General features: G+C 38.6%; 1 protein-coding gene across 1 annotated transcript in view; it reads left to right on the plus strand.

The window, feature by feature from the left end:
- LOC140847410 (uncharacterized) overlaps positions 1–15,910 on the plus strand; it is a 199,190-nt gene extending 183,280 nt beyond the window's left edge. The window contains exon 3 of the mRNA XM_073227678.1: positions 13,667–15,910. Within this exon, the coding sequence (XP_073083779.1) occupies positions 13,766–15,184 (1,419 nt within the window). The 5' untranslated portion in view covers positions 13,667–13,765 and the 3' untranslated portion in view covers positions 15,185–15,910. The remainder of the gene's footprint in view (positions 1–13,666) is intronic.
- Positions 15,911–19,618: the final 3,708 nt, after the last annotated feature.

A 19,618-nucleotide genomic window follows, 5' to 3' on the forward strand; every position in this document is an offset into this window, starting at 1 on the left:
TGGACCCCATACCATTCCTTCCTCCCACCATTAAACAATATAATGCAGAGCCATGTCCCTCCATTAAGACTATTTGGTCCTTACATGTCTACACTCATCCAAATTTTCCCAAGAGAAACTCCACCCTCCAAGCCCCATTGGGCTACTGGTTCTCAAGTGGTACCACTCTTATTCAGCAGGGTCACATGCTCTTCTCCTTCATTCTTCCCTCTTCTGCCTTATGCAAACTGGCATTTGTTTAATGCATATTTAGTGCAGAGGTCTCCCTATATCCAATTAGAAAATCTACTTTTCTCATCTAGTCTTCCCACAAAAAAAGTGCCAAACTATCTTTTTACCTATTATTTTGGGCCTCGTCATGGTCTTTAGTATAACAGTTAAGAATGTAGGTATTTTCAATATATTAGCAAACTTTATTCATACAGGCCACCCAGAAAATGTCACAGCTCCTGGAAGACCATATATATCAAGCAGCTCAAACCTTAGAAACCCTTAATGTGGCACAGATCTCTCTAGCTGCTAAAACTCAAGGTAACATTTATGCCTTAAAGAGGATCTTCTGCTGCAGGTGGGCCAATAATACAGGAAAAGTCCCGAGAATATTTCAACAGATAGAACAAATCAAAATAATAAATACTATTTTAAGAATACTCTAAGAGATTCCCTGGGATCTGGTTGATTTCTTCTCCTGGCTGTATCCTGCCTATGGTGACCAGCTCTGTACTATCTTTCAGGGCACTATAATAATTGCTGGTCTAACTTTTTTGAGTTGGGCTTTGCAAATTTCATCTCTTTCAAGCATAAGCTCATTTACGGCAAACCTGGTAAGTTTTCATGCTAACTCAGACATCAGGAATAAGCTGTGAAAACCACAGGAAAAAACTTGTATCCCCACTGATGTCTGGCTTAGAGCCTACATCTTCTAAGCCACATTTCCTGCTTGTGCCTATTGCCTTCTTCAGCATCCTGATAAGGCTCACCCCACCCAAATATACATACTCTACAAGCTCATGCACTCTCTTGATGCTTCTTTTAAACTCTGTGCTAGGAGCTGCCTCTTTTAAATCTCATGCCAGTAGAGATTCCCTTTTATAAAATGCTTATGCACTCACTTCCCTGTCTCTCTGTCTCCCTGTCTCTGTCCCTAACTCTCTCTCTCTTTCTTTGCCCTGCCAGGCTTTTTCCTAGAGAGACATCCTCCTTGCCTCTTGCCTTGGAATTTTCCCACCTGTGTGAGCAATACATATTTCTTTGACTGTACCGAAGGATTAGTGCCATAGTTTTCAATATCTGAACCTAATATTTGCAGGCAGGGAGCTTTTAAGTGGCGCAGTGGAGTTGTTAAAACAAGAGGGTTGTTTTACCATTTACAACAGTCAAAATAATCAGGATAGGCTGCTCTTCCTCAGTTGGTCCAAGTCTGCCTAGCCAAGCAGGAGCACATGCCCAGCTGAGTCCTCTAAGGCCTCTGATCCCATCCACTGTCCTCAGTCTCCTTTCTACACCATTCAAATCCAGAAAGAGAGACAACCACCATTCCATGTATGCATCCATTTAAACAATATGAACAGGGGATTGAAGAAGAGGAGAAGGGAACTCTGAGAAATAATGAATATGTTATAATCTGAAAAATCTGTCTTATCTGGAGAGAAAAGCCAAGAATAGGAAATATTTCTTCTGTGATATAAGCAAATTCATCCATTAATTCAACACACACTTACTAAATAAGTGAGTCCCTATCCTAAGGGAGTTTATAGTCTGATGGAGTAAGCACACAAGTTATCATGCTTATGATGCATATAAAGAATAAAATGGGACTGAAGGGGAAAAGATGGTGGCATGAGAAGTGTGGTGGAAATCTCCTCCTAAAACCTCAAATATTTTGAAAATACAGCAAATACAACTATTCCTAAAAGAGTGATCAAAAGTAACAGTACACCAGCCAGTTTACATCTGGGAGAAGCGAACTTCTCACAGAAAAGGGTAAAGTAAAATGCTGTGACCTGGCGGGATCCAAGCACTCCCCCCACCCCAGCTCACCAGCAGGAGGAAGAGAATCAGAGCAGGGAGGGAGTGGAAGCCCAAGACTGCTAAATACGCAACCCTAGAAATCTACCCTGGGAGCACAGACCCACATTGCATGGTGCTCTGGAGACTAGAGGAGCTGAAAATCAAAATCAGAGATAAGACTGCAAACAGGTTCCCCTAACTGGCTGCCCTGGGACAAAAGAAAAGCAGGTGCTCTAAAAGACATCTCAACAGTCAGAAGGCTGCTAAAGGGGCAAGGGTTTAGGAGAAGGAACAAGTGGACAAAATCATCCGAACACACTCAGCACAGCAGGTTGGGAACTTTCAGGAGCTTCAGGTGCCCTATTCCCCTAGTTGGCAAGGCAGCCTCAAGGTCCCTCACTATGATAAGCAGCCTGCTGCTCCTTCCTCCCCACTGGCATCTGAGAGCAAACCTGCTGCCCTGCAACAGCTGCAGACCAGCCGGAGGGCAGCCCTGCCTACAGCAACTACACAACTTAATGCAGACGCTTCTCCCTGTGCTCAGCTAACTGGCACAGACAGCAGAGACAGGCACAGTGACTGGAAAGCAGGAATGGGCTTTGTCCTCCCTGCAAGTACCTGTGCCACTTGCCAGCAACCCCAGTCATCACCCTAGGCCATTCTGAGGGCTGCTCTGCCCACAGAAGTTTAGGGGATTAACCCAGAGGTCACTCACTGTGCATGGTTAACTGGCACAGTGGAGACAGACATGGTGATCAGGAAGCATGAAAGGGCTTTCTCCTGGTGGCAGAACCTGCTCTGCTCACCTGTGACCCCTGCCATCACACTAGGCCATCGTGAGGGTTAGCCTGTCCATGTCATCTTAGGGGATTAACCTAGAGGCCGTTCCCTGCACACGGTTAACCAGCACAGACAGTGGAGACAGGCACTGTGACTGGGAAGCAGGAAGGGACTTTGTCCTCCCAGCTGACACCTGTGCCACTTGTGGGTGACCACTCCCATTACTCCAGGACTTGAAAAGGCAGAAGAACCTTGTTCAATCCAAAATACTTCAAACACCAGAAAGAGGGCTTGGTGAGACTGAAATCACTAATCATCTCAAAAAAGAATTCAAAATAAAACTCATAAGCATGCTAATAGAGCTAAAGAAAAATATTCAAGAGGGAAGGGATGAATTCAGGAGGGAGATAACTTAAATGAAACAAACAATGGAGGGATTTAAAAGCAGATTAGATGAGGTAGAGGAGAGAGTAAATGGAATAGAAATTAGAGAACAGGAATACAGAGAAGCTGAGGCAGACAGAGAAAAAAGGTTTACTAGGAATGAAAGAATATTAAAAAACTATGTGACTAAACCAAATGGAACAATATTTGCATTATACGGGTACCAGAAGAAGAAGAAGAGAGAAAAAGGGATAGAAAGTGTCTTTGAAGAAATAATTGCTGAAAACTTCTGCTATCTGGAGTAGGAAATAGTCTCTCAGGCCATGGAAGTCCACAGATCTCCCAACACAAGGGACCCAAGGAGGACAACACCAAGACATATAATAATTAAAATAGAAAAGATCAAAGACAAGGAAAGAGTACTAAAAGCAGCCAGAGAGAGAAAAAAGATCACCTACAAAGGAAAAACCATCAGGCTATCATCAATATTCTCAGCAGAAACCTTACAGGACAGAAGGGAGTGGTGTGATATATTCAAAGCAATGAAACCGAAGGGCCTCACGCCAAAAATACTCTAACTGGCAAGATGACAATTTAAATTTGAAGGAAGGATTAAACAGTTCCAAGATGAGCAAAAGTTGAGGGAATTTACCTCCCACAAACCATCTCTACAGTGTATTTTAAAGGGACTGCACTATATGGAAGTGTGCCTAAGGCTAAATAGCTGTAAAGAGAGAAAATAAAACCACAGCAAAGAAAGTAGACCAACTAAATACTAATCAAATGCAAAATTATATCAGCTACCCACAAAGTCAGTCACAGTACACACAAAGAGCACATAATATGACACCTATCATATGAAGAGTGGAGGAGAAAGAAAAAGAAGAGAGAAAAAAGAATCTTCAGACTGTGTTTATAATAGTGTAGTAAGTGAGTTAAGGTAGACTGCTACAATAGTAAAGAAGCTGCCCTTGAACCTTTTGTAACCAGAAATCCAAAGCCTGCAATGGCAATAAGTACATATCTATCAAAAATCACCTAAATGTAAATGAACTAAATGCACCAATCAAAAGACACAGAGTTACAGAATGGATAAAAAAGCAAGACCCATGTATATGCTGCCTACAAGAGACTCACTTAAAACCCAAAGACATACACAGGCTAAAAGTGAAGGGATGGAAAAAGATATTTCATGCAAATAATAGGGAGAAAAAAGCAAGAGTTGCAGTACATGTATCAGACAAAATAGACTTCAAAACAAAGAAAGTAACAGGAGACAAAGAAGGACATTACATAATGATAAAGGGGTCAGTCCAACAAAATGATATAACCATTATAATGATATATACACCTAACACAGGAGCACCCACATATGTGAAAGAAATACTAACAGAATTAAAGGGGGAAATAGAATGCAATGAATTCATTTTAGGAGACTTCAACACACCACTCACTTCAAATGACAGATCCACTAGACAGAAAATAAGTAAGGACACAGAGGCAATGAACAACACATTAGAACAGATGGACCTAACTGATATCTACAGAACACTCCATCCAAAAGCAGCAGGATACATATTCTTCTCAAGTGCACATGGAACACTTTCCAGAATAGATCACATACTAGGCTACAAAAAGAGCCGCAGCAAATTTAAAAAGATTGAAATTGTACAAACCAATTTCTCTGATCACAAAGGTATGAAACCAGAAATAAATTGTACAAAGAAAACAAAAAGGCTCAAAAACACATGGAGGCTTAACAACATGCTCCTAAATAATCAATGGATCAATCTTCAAATTAAGACATCAAGCAATATATGGAGACAAATGAAAACAACAGTTCAACATCACACTTTTCTGGGAGGCAGTGAGGGCAGTTCTAAGAGGAAAGTTCAGCAATCCAGCCCTATTTAAAGAAGGAAGAACATTCCCAAATAAACAGTCTAAATTCACAATTAACGAAACTAGAAAAAGAAGAATAAATGATGCCCAAAGTCAGTAGAAGGAGGGATATAACAAAGATCAGAGGAGAAATAAATAAAATTGAGAAGAATAAAACAATAGAAAAAAATGAAACCAAGAGCTGGTTCTTCGAGAAAACAAACAAACAAACAAAAAACCCATAGACAGACTTATCAGGAAAAGAAGAGAATCTACACACATAAAAATAGAATCAGAAATGAGAAAGGAAAAATCACTTCAGACACCACAGAAATACAAAGAATTATTAGAGAATACTATGAAAACCTATATGCTAACAAACTTCATAACCTAGAAGAAATGGACAACTTTCTAGAAAAATACAACCTTCCAAGACCGACCCAGGAAGAAACCAAAAATCTGAACAGACCAATGCCAGCAATGAAATTGAATTGGTAATCAAAAAAGTATTTGAGAACAAAACCCTCAGACCAGTTGGCTTCACTGCTGAATTTTATCAAACACTTAGAGAAGACCTAATACTAATTCTCCTTAAAGTTTTACAAAAAACAGAAGAGGAAGGAATACTTCCAAACTCACTCTATGAAGCCAGTATCACTCTAATACCAAAATCAGGCAAAGACACCACAAAAAAAAAGAAAACTACATACCAATATTCCCAATGAACATAAATGCAAAAATACTCAACAAAATATTAGCAAACCAAATTTAAAAATACATCAAGATGATCATACATCATGATCAAGTGGGATTCATCCCAGGGACGCAAGGATGGTACAACATTCGAAAATCCATCAACATCATCCACTATCTCAATAAAAAGAGGGACAAAAATCACATAATCATCTCCATAGATGTGGAAAAAAGCACTTGACAAAATTCAACACCCATGCATGATAAAAAAATCTCAACAAAATGGGTATAGAGGGCAAGTACCTCAAAATAATAAAGGTCATATATGACAAACCCACAGCCAACATCATACTTAGCAGTGAAAAGCTGAAAGCTTTTCCTCTAATATTGGCAACCAGACAAGGTTGCCCACTCTCCCCACTTTTATTCAACATAGTATTGGAGGTCCTAGCCATGGCACACAACACAAAGAAATAAAAGGCATCCAGATTGATAAGGAAGAAGTTAAACTGTCACTATTTGCAGATGACATGATATTGCACATAAAACCCCTAAAGACTCCACTCCAAAACTACTAGAACTAATATCTGAATTCAGCAAAGTTGCAGGATACAAAATTAATACACAGAAATCTGTTGCATTCCTATACACTAATGATGTACAAGCAGGAAGAGAAATTAGGAAAACAATTCCATTCACAATTGAATCAAAAAGAATAAAATACCTAGGAATAAACCTAACCAAGGAAGTGAAAGATTTATACCCTGAAAACTACAAGACACTCCTAAGAGAAATTAAAAAGGACACTAATAAATGGAAACTCATCCCCTGCTCCTGGGTAGGAAGATTTAATATTGTTAAAAAGGCCTTCCTACCTAAAGCAATCTACAGATTCAATGCAATCCCTATAAAAATATTGACAGCATTCTTCAATGAACTGGAATAGTTATAAAATTCATATGGAACCACAAAGACCCCAAATAGCCAAAGAAATCCTGAGAAGGAAAAATAAAGCAGGGGGGATTACATTCCCCAAATTCAAGCTCTACTACAAAACCACAGTAATCAAGACAATTTGGTACTGGCACAAGAACAGACCCATAGATCAATGGAACAGAATAGAGAGCCCAGATATAAACCCACACATATATGGCCAATTAAGATATGATAAGGGAGCCATGGACATACAATGGGGAAATGATAACCTCTTCAACAGCTGATGTTGGCAAAACTGGACAGCTACATGTAAGAAAATGAAACTGGATTACTGTCTAAATCCATATGCAAAAGTAAACTCAAAATGGATCAAAGGCCTGAATGTAAGTCATGAAACCAAAAACTCATAGAATAAAACACAGGCAAAAATCTCTCAAATATAAGTATGTGCAACTTTTGCATGAACATATGACCTTGGGCAAGGGAAACAAAAGCAAAAATGAATAAGTGGGATTATGTAAAACTAAAAAACTTCTGTACAGAAAAGGACACCATCAGTAGAACAAGAAGGCATCCTACAATATGGGAGAATATATTCATAAATGACATATCAAGGGTTGACATCCAAAATATATAAAGAGCTCACATACCTCAACAACCAGAAAGCAAATAACCCAATTAAAAAATGGGAAGAGGATCTGGACAGACACTTCTACAAAGAAGAAATTCAGATAGCCAACAGGTACATGAAAAGATGCTCCACATCGCTAATTATCAGGGAAATGCAAATTAAAACCACAGTGAGATATCTTTTACACCAGTTAGGATGGTCAACATCCAAAAGACAAGAAACAACAAATGATGGAGAGGATGCAGAGAAAGGGGAACCCTGCTACACTATTGGTGGGAATGTAAACTAGTTCAACTATGTGGAGAGCAGTGTGCAAGTTCCTTAAAAAAATAAAAACAGGAATGCCATTTGACCCAGTAATTCTACTCCTAAGAATTTACCCATATAAAATAAGATCCCTGATTCAAAAAGACATATGCACCCCTATGTTTATTGCAGCACTATTTACAATAGCCAAAATATGGAAGCAACCTAAGTGCCCATCAGGAGATGAATGGATAAAGAAGAGGTAGTACATATACACAATGGAATATTATTCAGCCATAAAAAGAAAACAAATCCTACCATTTGCAACGACATGAATGGAGCTAGATGGTATTATGCTCAGTGAAATAAGCCAGGCAGAGAAAAGTACCAAATTATTTCACTCATTTGTGGAGTATAACAACAAAGCAAAACTGAAGGAACAAAACAGCAGCTGACTCCCAAACTCCCAGAAGGGATTAGCAGTTACCAAAGGGAAGGGGTTGGGGAGGAAAGGTGAAGAAGATTAAGGAGCATTATAATTAGCACTCACAATATAGGTAGGTCACATGGAAGGCAGTATATCATGGAGAAGACAAGTAATGACTCTATAGCATCTTACTATGCTGATGGACAGTGATTGCAATGGGGTGGGAGGGACTTGATAATATGGGTGAATGTTGAAACCACAATGTTGCTCATGTGAAATCTTCATAAGATTGTATATCAATGATACCTTAATTTAAAAATTATGCATACACATTGTAGATCTTTTTCCATGTTAATAAAAGAGATCTACATTACCCTTTTTAACAGCTGTACCAATTTTCACTGTATGGAGTTAGCATACTTATTTAACTAGTTCCCTACTTACATCAAAACTTTTTCTTATTAAAATTGGACTGAACAGTTCTCTTTAGATTTCCTACATTCTTCTGTTAAGTTCACTCTCCTTAAAACTACTGAAAAGTAACAGAAGAGTAACTATGGTTCCATAAGAATAGAAATAATCTTATTTTGTAGATAGAAATCAAGAACTTCCCAGACATTTTTTCTAGCTGCTATTGGCCAACCCTGCAATTGACATTCATCTTGCAGAAAATACTTGAATCCTCTGGCCAGAACAGTTTGCTTTGGGGCCAAGTCTCTTAATGTACAGAACAATATATTTGCTCTTTTGCTCACTCCATGAATTTTATTAAGAATTCTTGACTGTGCTTAAACTTCTGACCACTGTCTTTACTTTGTCATTCTGTATTTTGGTCCTCCTTGAGTTTCTTCAGCATGTCTACCCATTTGTGTCCCCAGGTTTACCTCATCACATACATCTATAAATCCTATCTCTTCTGCTTGCAGACCTGGTTTCTGATTTGATCTTTGCCTTGACCTTTGATTTGTAATGTGATTTCAGGTTTCTAGCTACTTTCCTGCCTAGATAACCATGTGCTGGGATTCTTGACTTCCAGCACATCCTTTATGCTGCCTCAAATCTGTGGATGTGCGTAGTATTGTGGGAATAAAAATCTTAACAATGGAGAGTATTCCCCCAATGTGTAGAAAGGAAAGAGCTTTGTTTTCTTATTACTCAATAAGCATATCCAAGTTATATGTGCATAGGCAGCTTATATGAGACTGTAAAGTCAGGGCATTTTTGTACACATTTATATAGGCAGTGTGTAGCTATAAATAATACATGTCCTGGAACAAAACAGCAGCAGAATCACAGAACCCAAGAATGGACTAACAGTTACCAAAGGGAAAGGGACTAGGGAGGATGGGTGGGAAGGGAGGGAGAAGGTGGGGGAAGAAGAAAGGGGGCCTTATGATTAGCATGTATAATGTCGGGGGGGTCATGGGGAGGGCTGTGTAACACAGAGAAGACAAGTAGTGATTTTACAGCATCTTACTACACTGATGGACAGTGACTAATGGGGTATGTGGGGGGGACTTGGTGAAGGGGGGAGTCTAGTAAACATAAGGTTCCTCATGTAATTGTAGATTAATGATACCAAAAGAAAAAAAAAAGAAAAAAAATAATACATGTCTTTCAGGTTTTATGGTACCTTTGTGCCTCCTATAAGAGGACTTAACAAGACCATTTGTGTACATACATATTTTTTCATACAGTTTGTCCTAAATTCACTTTACTATTAAGATAGCTATTTGTTTTAGTTAATTGTTTTCACCCAAAGGAATAGTAAAACCTCTCTTATCTCTTCCATAAGCAAATAGTTGTAGCTGGAGACATACACCTAGTTAAATTACCAAGATGCCAGGAAGACTTTGCTAGGTGCTTACATTTCAAAGGATATGAAATCCAGACTCTTGCAGAGAATTATTTACATCCCAAAAGTTTAAAGTAAAGATTTTATCTAGTAACCAAAAGAAAGACTTTTCCTAAAGAAAGGCTATTAGAAGTGGAGGGCAGATGATCTATTTGCCCTTTAAAAACCGACACAATTATTTTTATTTACTCTTAGAGTAGCTCTGTTATTGACAAAAGTGGGACTTTGGACCTAAAGAGTAGTTATGGCAGCTGCTTAAAATTATCCATAAAGCTGAAAAGCCTCAGGAAACTTTATCTTCCAGGTCTGATATTAACTCACTGAGCACTGGCAAGATATAGGATTGTCCTTATATTTCCCATCAGCATCCTTGGTGTTCAAAATTCTAGGAGTTGCCTACATTCTACCAGTATCAGAGAATCCCTTCATGCTCCTAAAGTATAAATGCTGGTGACCAAATACTAGAAACTGTAATAGAGAAAAACAATACATTTACTCATTAGAATGACACAGCCTCCTGCTAACTTGGATCATTTCTGTTTCAGACAAGTTATTTCAGTGCGTGTTTTTGCTTTCCTACATATGTCTGTATCAAGGCCATTTGTCAGAAGAAGTCCGAATATAGGGATTCATGCAGAGTGTTGTGGTTGGTATTTCAGACGTGCTCTTTACATCTGTCAGTCTTCATGTTTAGTTTAAACAACATCTTCTTGTTGCCCAAATACTAGACCTAAGAAATCACACATATTTATGACTGCTAATCTCTAATCTCATGATCTTGAAATCTCAAACTTTTAAATGAACCTTCTGGCTTGCATGACGGATTTGGGGAATGCCAACTGCTTTGGGCACATACAGATCTTGCTACAATTTGTTGTGAGAGAATGTATCATTTTGAGCTCTGAAAGTGAATTACTGTTTTAAAAGAAGGCAATTGCTCAGGTTTCCAGATCTAGCTGAGTGGTTGTAATGTACAGATTAACAAATACACTTTATGTGGATTATGTCAAACAGGTTCCTTCTCTGAGAAGAGAAGACTCCTCTGGTTTGCTCTATAGTTGAACTAAATAAAGACTAAAATTACTTCTGATGCATGGCCATGATTTAAGGGCCCAGATAATGATAACTGGACTCTCACCAGGAGCATCAAAACTAATAGAAGGAAAACAGGGAGGTCTGGGATCAAAGGGAGGAGGGGTAGGAGCCAGAGGAAGAGGAAGAAGGATGGAGAAAGGGAGAATGCTGCTTTTTCACCTTTGAGGAGTTGGCAAATATTTCCAATGTGGAATGCATGGGTGGAGGATAGAGAAAAAGAGGAAAAAACATAAATAGTCTTAACATATAAAGCCCAAACTAAAATTACTTGCCATGTCCATATTTACGTGTACATATAAAAAGCAATTCAGTAAAAATATTGATGCCAATTTAAGATTTGGGATGAGTCAGAAAGGTTAGCATTCTAATGGCATTATCAGGGTGGAATAAAACATAAGAAAACCAACTGATGACATCACAGATTGTCACTGCTTGAAGGAATCTATAAGTTAATTCAACTGTCTCCTTTTATGAATGGCCCCAAATGAAGAGATTTGACAAAAGTCAGATATTTAGGAATAACACTTGGTACCTTTTAAAAATCTTAGAATGTGGTTTTTTTTAAAGAGCTGTCAAAAATTTTTGGCTCACTTTTTAGATTTATCTATTTAGTAAAGATATCTCTGAAAATTTAAAAGAACTAGAAAATTGTGGTTTTGAATCTAGGACAACTCAAGCAGGATTAATAATATTCAATATTAGAGGTAATGCTCATTTTGTAGCTCAGACTGGAAGACTTGGTCATACTCTCAGCAATTAATGATATATTTAAAGTGAAGGGACAGGAACTAAAGCCAGCATGTCAACTCCTTATCCATAGTAACTCTAAGGCAAGCGTGAAAATATTTGGAGAAACCACTAAATGTTTGTTGTATGTAGTTTGGTTTTTGATTTTGGAAAAATAAAGTAAGTCTGGTCTCTTATTAAAAAGTGATAGTTGGAAAACCTAGAAGAAATGGACAACTTCCTAGAAAAATACAACCTCCCAAGACTGACCAAGGAAGAAACACAAAAGTTAAACAAACCAATTACGAGCAAAGAAATTGAAATGGTAATCAAAAAACTACTCAAGAACAAAACCCCGGGGCCAGACGGATTTACCTTGGAATTTTATCAGACACACAGAGAAGACATAATACCCATTCTCCTTAAAGTGTTCCAAAAAATAGAAGAGGAGGGAATACTCCCAAACTCATTCTATGAAGCCAACATCACCCTAATACCAAAACCAGGCAAAGACCCCACCAAAAAAGAAAATTACAGACCAATATCCCTGATGAATGTAGATGCAAAAATACTCAATAAAATATTAGCAAACAGAATTCAACAGTATATCAAAAGGATCATACACCATGACCAAGTGGGATTCATCCCAGGGATGCAAAGATGGTACAACATTCGAAAATCCATCAACATCATCCACCACATCAACAAAAAGAAAGACAAAAACCACATGATCATCTCCATAGATGCTGAAAACGCATTTGACAAAATTCAACATCCATTTATGGTAAAAACTCTCAGCAAAATGGGAATAGAGGGCAAGTACCTCAACATAATAAAGGCCATATATGATAAAACCACAGCCAACATTATACTGAACAGCGAGAAGCTGAAAGCATTTCCTCTGAGATCGGGAACCGGACAGGGATGCCCACTCTCCCCACTGTTATTTAACATAGTACTGGAGGTCCTAGCCACGGCAATCAGACAAAACAAAGAAATACAAGGAATCCAGATTGGTAAAGAAGAAGTTAAACTGTCACTATTTGCAGATGATATGATACTGTACATAAAAAACCCTAAAGACTCCACTCCAAAACTCCTATCAACATTTTATTTTCTCAATTACATGTGTGTATCCGTCAACGTCTACATCCCTTCTTCATTACTCATATACAATCACATTCTAATTTACCAGGTCCTTTATCATATTATAACGATAAAGTAGACAAGCTTGTTTCTTTAGTTACTTACTCACCAGCTCAGCGATATCACGACCTGACTCATGCTCCTTCTTTCACCTTACAGAAGCGTTTTTCTCTTTCTGCATCTGAAGCTCACAATATCTTGAATTCTTGTCCAACCTGTTCTCAAATTAATTATCATTTGCAAGCAGGAACTGTTCCCAGGGGAACACGTCCTAACACCCTATGGCAAATAGATGTTACTATTGTTCCTGAATTTGGAACACTTAAGCATGTTCATGTTTCCATTGATACTTATTCTTCTGTTTCGTAGGCAACAACTTTACCAGGAGAACGATCTCATCATGTTATCACTCATCTTTTACAAGCATTTGCAATACTAGGTGTTCCTGCCACCATAAAAACTGACAATGCTCCAGTTTACCTCTCCTCTACGCTAAAGAGATTTTTTCAGCTGTATAATATTATTCATAAAACAGGCATTCCTTACAATTCTACACGTCAAGCTCTAATTGAACGTCGTCATCTTACTCTTAAGCATTATTTGTTAAAACAAAAAGGGGGATTACTCGCAGATATGATAAAATTAACAGCAAATCAACGCTTAATGCATGCTTTACATGTTCTTAATTTTGATCTTTTCAAAAGTGATGGACGATCAGCTATGGAAATACATTTTTCTGACAATGTTTCTTTTCCTGAAACAACAGCAGTTCCTGTATGGTCTCCAATAGGTTCTTCACAGTGGTATAAAGGTCATATCAAAGTGTGGGGCAAAGGGTTTGTTTGTGTCATTACAGAGGATCAACGCTTGATTTGGCTACCCAGAAAAAGAATTAAGATACGATATGAAGAAGAACTTCTAATATCAACATCCTCAGAAAGAGCTGCTCCAGAGGATGGCCACCAACAAACTTCATCACTGGAATGAAGCCTCCTGGATAGTGAAGTTTCTACTTCTAATTTTGGTGATAACATTCATACATACACACACTGCACAAGCTTGCACTATTACAGCTAGTGTGAGGAGTCCTCCATATTTAGGACGAGGAGTTGTCCTTCAGTGTGTATCCACCTGTTCTACTCCTGTAGGTCCTATAGTATGGAAAAAAGATGGCAAAGAGATATATAGACAAAAGTATGGAGGAAAGCTTGGAAGGAATAATGCAACTGATCAGTCTAAAAGAGATAATATTCACTATGATATTTATAAAACAGTTTTGACCAGAAATGATATTGGCAATTATTCTTGTGAGAAATATCAAAAAGGATCTCCTGATATATTATATAAAAGTAGTTATGTCTACTTAGACATATCACTCTCTCCTAATATGTGGCTACAACTTGCAAGTCGAGGACTGAACAAGTCATCTTTTTGTGTAGCAGGAGATTCCTCTATTAGTGGATTATTAAAGAAGAATTTAGTAGGTATAGGACTCCCTTTTTCTGTTTTCACTAATATCTCAGGAATAAACATTACTCACTCTCCTAAAGTTCTTACTCGTGAAGTTCAATTGAACTTACCTGTCAGTACTACTATAGTTTCTGAATGTATATGCATTAATTGCACTCATATTCCTTCTTACTGTAATTCTACTATTCGTGTAAAATGGCCTTTTGGATATAGAGTTCCAAATGGCTGGGTATTTTTATGCAATAACCAAACATATCAAGCCTTTTCTTCACATTATCAAGGTGTTTGTGGAGTAGGATGTATTCTTCCTGCTCTTATAGACCATCCTGGATATAAGCACAGACAGATTTCTCGAGCCCTGTCACCTGATTGTGATGACAACTTGAAGTTGTTGGATCCTGTTGCTGTAGCTGTCGTTGCTGCATTCATCTTACCAGTTCCAGGACTCGTTGTAGGAATGCAGAATGAAATATCCAAGATGGCCTGTGCATACAGTAAAACAACTAATCTGACTGATTCTGTTTTATCTGAACTCAACCAAGAACTGGGAGAAGTACGAGTTGCAGTACTTCAAGACTGCGCTACTATAGACTATCTATTGTTAAAAGAACATATGGGATGTGAACAGTTTCCAGGCATGTGTTGTTTTAATTTGTCTGACTTTTCTCAAACTATTCACAATCGAATAGACAATATTCATCATATTATTGATAAGTTTTCTCAAATGCCTGAATTACCTAAATGTTTTTCTTGGTTTCACTGGATATGGCCAGTAATTGTAGGCCTGTTTCTTTTGTGTATTTGCCTTCCAGTCTTGATAGCCTGGATATGTCATATAGTCACCAGTTTGTTGAAACCAATGCATGCTTATGCTACTTTCCTGGAAGTGATGTCTAAAAAATGATTGTTTTTTGTTTGCATTGTTACTCATGAAAGTCCGTGCACTAAATCTTTGTATTTTGTGATTTCTATGATTAAGGCTGGACATAAGAGTGAGAGTATGAAAACAAACATCAGTCTACTCCTAATGCCTCCTTTTTCCACACGTTCTCTCCCTGTGTGGCCCCAGGAGATGGCTGGTTAGCCAGAGACAGGTAAGATTCCACATGGGAGGAACAACCTAAGACAGGCACAGTCATAAAGGGTCAACAGGTGAGGAGGTGGGGGCCAACTGAGGCAAGGCTTAGAACCTCGTCCCCCCATTTACATGAGGCATTCTCTGCTGCTTTTGTCCAGCTAAGTTGATACTTAAAAAATTAAGAACGGATCTTTCACTTGAGTTACAACAATCATTATAACAATCATTATATTGAAGCCTTTTAAAAACAAAAAGGGGGAAATGTGGGAATTATATGAAATTTATATATATAAAGTATGAAAATCATATGTATAAGCACTTTTGCCTTGATGGTTTGTTTATGGTTCATGATTGTAGTCAAGACAGAAACAGTAGCCAAGACAGAAAGAGTTTCTGTGTTCATTCACCATGAGGATTTGTTCGTTATCCTTCAGAAAGTGAAACTGTTGAGAGTTGAACTTAATTAATAATTGTGCATAGAAACCCCAATATTGTTGTTAACAACCATTTTATCAATAAATATGAGAGATGCCTTCTCGGCACCACTCTTGTGCTGTCACGCCTTGAGTCCCCTGGCTGATCCTTAAGATCTCTGATGAACAATCGCGTCTCTTCCCTCATCTGCGGGTCAGAGACAGGGAAAGGACCCGACATAGAGGACCGAGATAACTTAGTCATAATATACATTAGGTCAGGAAACTCTGCTTTAGATGCATTCTAAGATTCCTTCTATGTCTGGGATTCTATTATCTTCCCCAGGACTCCTTTCCTTGTGATTTTATTGCATCAAAAGAGATTGATTGAGTGCAGGAGTGAAGGAGTGGCAGACTAAATATGATATAGTAAATTGCCAGGCACAGCCATGCTATGTTTTGGAGGAGGGGCAGGGGCAGTGCATTTGGAATAAGAAGGTAGCTGTGGCAACTGAAAGTTCCCTTCTGGTTGTTATCTATGGCCCCCCATAGTTTCCAATCCATTACCTTTCCCTTTATCTGATATTTGACTCTCACCTCTCAGAGTAATGGGCCCCTGGAAAGTGCTATATGTATTACAGGACCCAGCCTACTTGGTCAAGGTTGACGTGACATGGCTCCAGCTGAACAATCAAGTATCTGTGGAGGAACCTTCTTTCCCTCAAAAAAGATAGAGATACTGTTCTGTTACTAATGATATGTGGTATTAAAGCATCTAGGATCTTCCTTTTGCATGTCTGAATAAAGTAGGGAAGTGAAAATGAGAGAAAGGGAAGAAGATGGAGCATCTTAAGGCAGAGGCACCTGGGTCAGTAGCGCTGGGCCACTGGGAGATGCCAGATAAGATGGGAAGGAGCATGGATGCTGCTGTTTCCATTTCAGCTGAGTGTAGCCACACAGGCCAAGAGTAATACTACGGTTACCACATATGACCACTCTCTATAGGAAAGTCTAAATACCAGTACAGGTTGTGCAGATGGTAACATAAGTTCACCAGCATTTTTAGCTAATCATGCACCACAAGGATGGGAAAAAACTGAGATGGAGTCCTGCAATGAGGGCTGGTCAGGGAAAATTTTCAGTGTTCTGGACATCCACTCCTCATCCCAGGGCAGGATTCATGAAAACCACTTCAAAAACTTAACCTTGATCCCTGGAGTTTGAAGACTGAAAGGGATCAATATTTGAGTCCTGCCTGTGGAAGACTGAAGGGAAGAAATTGTGGCTTAAGGGGCCTCAGCCTGGTACCAAAGTGATACTACTGCTGTGTTGGAAACAAACTGCACTTTTAATGACCACGGGACAAAGGCTTGAGTTTCCCTGTGGATCAAGTGTCACTCCAACAGAAGGGGGCCCTGCTGGGGTCATCTTAAAATGGACCCCATCCAAGACTGCCCAGAGAGCACCAAGATTCCAGCAGAAAGGAAGACCATCAAAAGCTCATTGACTGAGAGGAGACTTGAAAATAACAGTGGAAGGGGAATGGCTCATAGTCAGGTCTTCCGAGTGGGGCATTGCCAAGGAATCTGTGAGAGTTGTTGCCAAATTTTTGTCTACTATGTTGAAGGTCCTAATGTCATATGGCTATTAAATGATCCAACAAGCACTGATTTGCCCTTAATTCTCCTTCCTCCTTCCTCTAATTCCTGTAGGTGCTCAAATAAGTACTTAGTAAGAAAAAAAGTAGAGAAAGAAACAGTGAAGAGGCCAATGTTACCCCTCCCATCAATTGTGGGCTTCTTAGCCTGAGAAAGACCAGAGCTAAATTTCAAACTGAAGCTTTTAATTTTGATATTAAACTTGATGTAACTTTTTCAGTGACAGAAATCAAACTGTTCTTACATGTGAAAGGAACCCAAAAAGCTGTAAGATTTCCCCAAGATTTTCTAAGTAATGGGAAAGATAATTCAATTAAGCATATTTAAAGTTTCAGTGGGAGAAAGGATAAACATGCTTTCTGTTTGCTCCCTATTAAATCAACCTCACTCAATAAGCTTAAGTGTCAGCAGCAGTGTTGGATCAGAATCCTTGCCATCAACTTTCTAGTTTTCACCTGAATGGAGACTGCACATGGTCTGTAGCATAGGCCTTGCCAGCCTTCACATGAATGCACCACAGGCATCCAGTACCTTTTCCAGCTAAGGCCTTTGCTCCACCCATCTGATTGTCACAAAAGGTTACTTTTCCCAGGGTCCTCAGGATCATTCTAAGATCAAAGGGGACACTTAAGACACCTGGCAATGTGGTGAGACGGGGCTCTGAATCTAGGATGTTCAATTGCCCACAGTTGAGCCCCTCTAAGGTCAGTGAAGACAGTATATCCTGATCATAACAGCTCAGGTTGGTTTCTGTCTCCTGAAACCAATTATTTTAATTACTACCCATTTGTCAGTCCCTGACAAGACACCAGGGGGGTTTTATGGGAAGGCCCATTTGTTCAGTGGCTTCAATCTCCAAGATAAAGACTTTACACTCATCTATTAAATTATTACAGGCAAGACATGTGTTAGCATACTCTCTATGGAATACAGAAGTCATTTTACTAAATCTTTCATTCACTTATTCAAAATTATTTATTAATAACTTACTTTGTGTCAGGAATCCTCTAGACAAGGGGGATATCACAGTGAATAAAACAGATAGTCACTGTCCTTATGGAATCCATGTTATTGTAAATGGAGATGGAGAACAGACAACAGAAAATCAAGCTAATAATTTTGCTAATTTTTATAGATAACAGAAATAAGCTAATAACAGACCACAGAAATAAGTGAATAAGTATAAAGAACTTATACAGTGTGAAATAGTGAAACCTGTTATGATAAAACAACAACAGAAAAATCAGGTCATGGAGGACTTGGTAGAGGAAGCTCCTGCTTGGCAGCACTAGTGGGACACATCTAGAGCTCAGCAGCGAAGAGTGGTAACAGTTTCCTTATCTCTAGGTAATACCCCTTTCTCCTTTTAGCTACTACAGCCCTTTGTAATACCTCTGCAACCAATTTTCTGCATTAAATCCCTCACTGCCTAAAATAACCTAGAGTGATTTATGTTTCTTAACCAGACACTTGAGGTAATCCTCTGGAAGGGCAAAGATCATGATAGCCCTCACAAAGAGGCAGAGTCAGGATTCCCTTTGTCTATCTCTGACCACTTCTACAGGTTGGCCTCATTTTCTGTCTCTAAAGAAACATGTCTTTCATGAAAAGCTCCTGAAATTTGGTAATAGGCAGTAGTGTGTAGTGGTTAAGAGCATGTCAAACTGCCTAAATTCAACTCTCTGGCCCTACCACTTACTGGCTGTATGACCTCAGGCAAATTACTTAATCTTCTTTGCTACAGATCATTCATTTGCAAAATGGGGATATGAATTATTATACTTTGTAGGAATTCATGAAGATACATTTGATTATTTGATTAATACATATACCTTTCTTAGAATGATCTCTGGCACATATTAAATATTCAAAAGATTGTGGCTGTTATTCTTTAACAATTTCCCACCAGAAAGGTGGCTGAGAAAAAACTTTGCTTTCTCTTTCAATAAAAACTGAAAAATATTCCATGTTCATAGATTGGAAGACAGTATTTTTAAGATGGCAACACTACCCAAAGTGATCTACAGATTCATCACAATCCCTATCAATATTATACATTGTGGTTTATATATATTACAATTTTCATTCATTGTGGATGCTTATCCCTTATGAGATATGTGACTATTTGCTCCTATTCTGTGGGTTGTATTTTCATTTACCTGTGGTGTCCTGTGCAACACAAAATATTT

This window comes from Manis javanica, chromosome X (assembly GCF_040802235.1).
Source record: "Manis javanica isolate MJ-LG chromosome X, MJ_LKY, whole genome shotgun sequence".
NCBI lineage: Eukaryota > Metazoa > Chordata > Mammalia > Pholidota > Manidae > Manis > Manis javanica.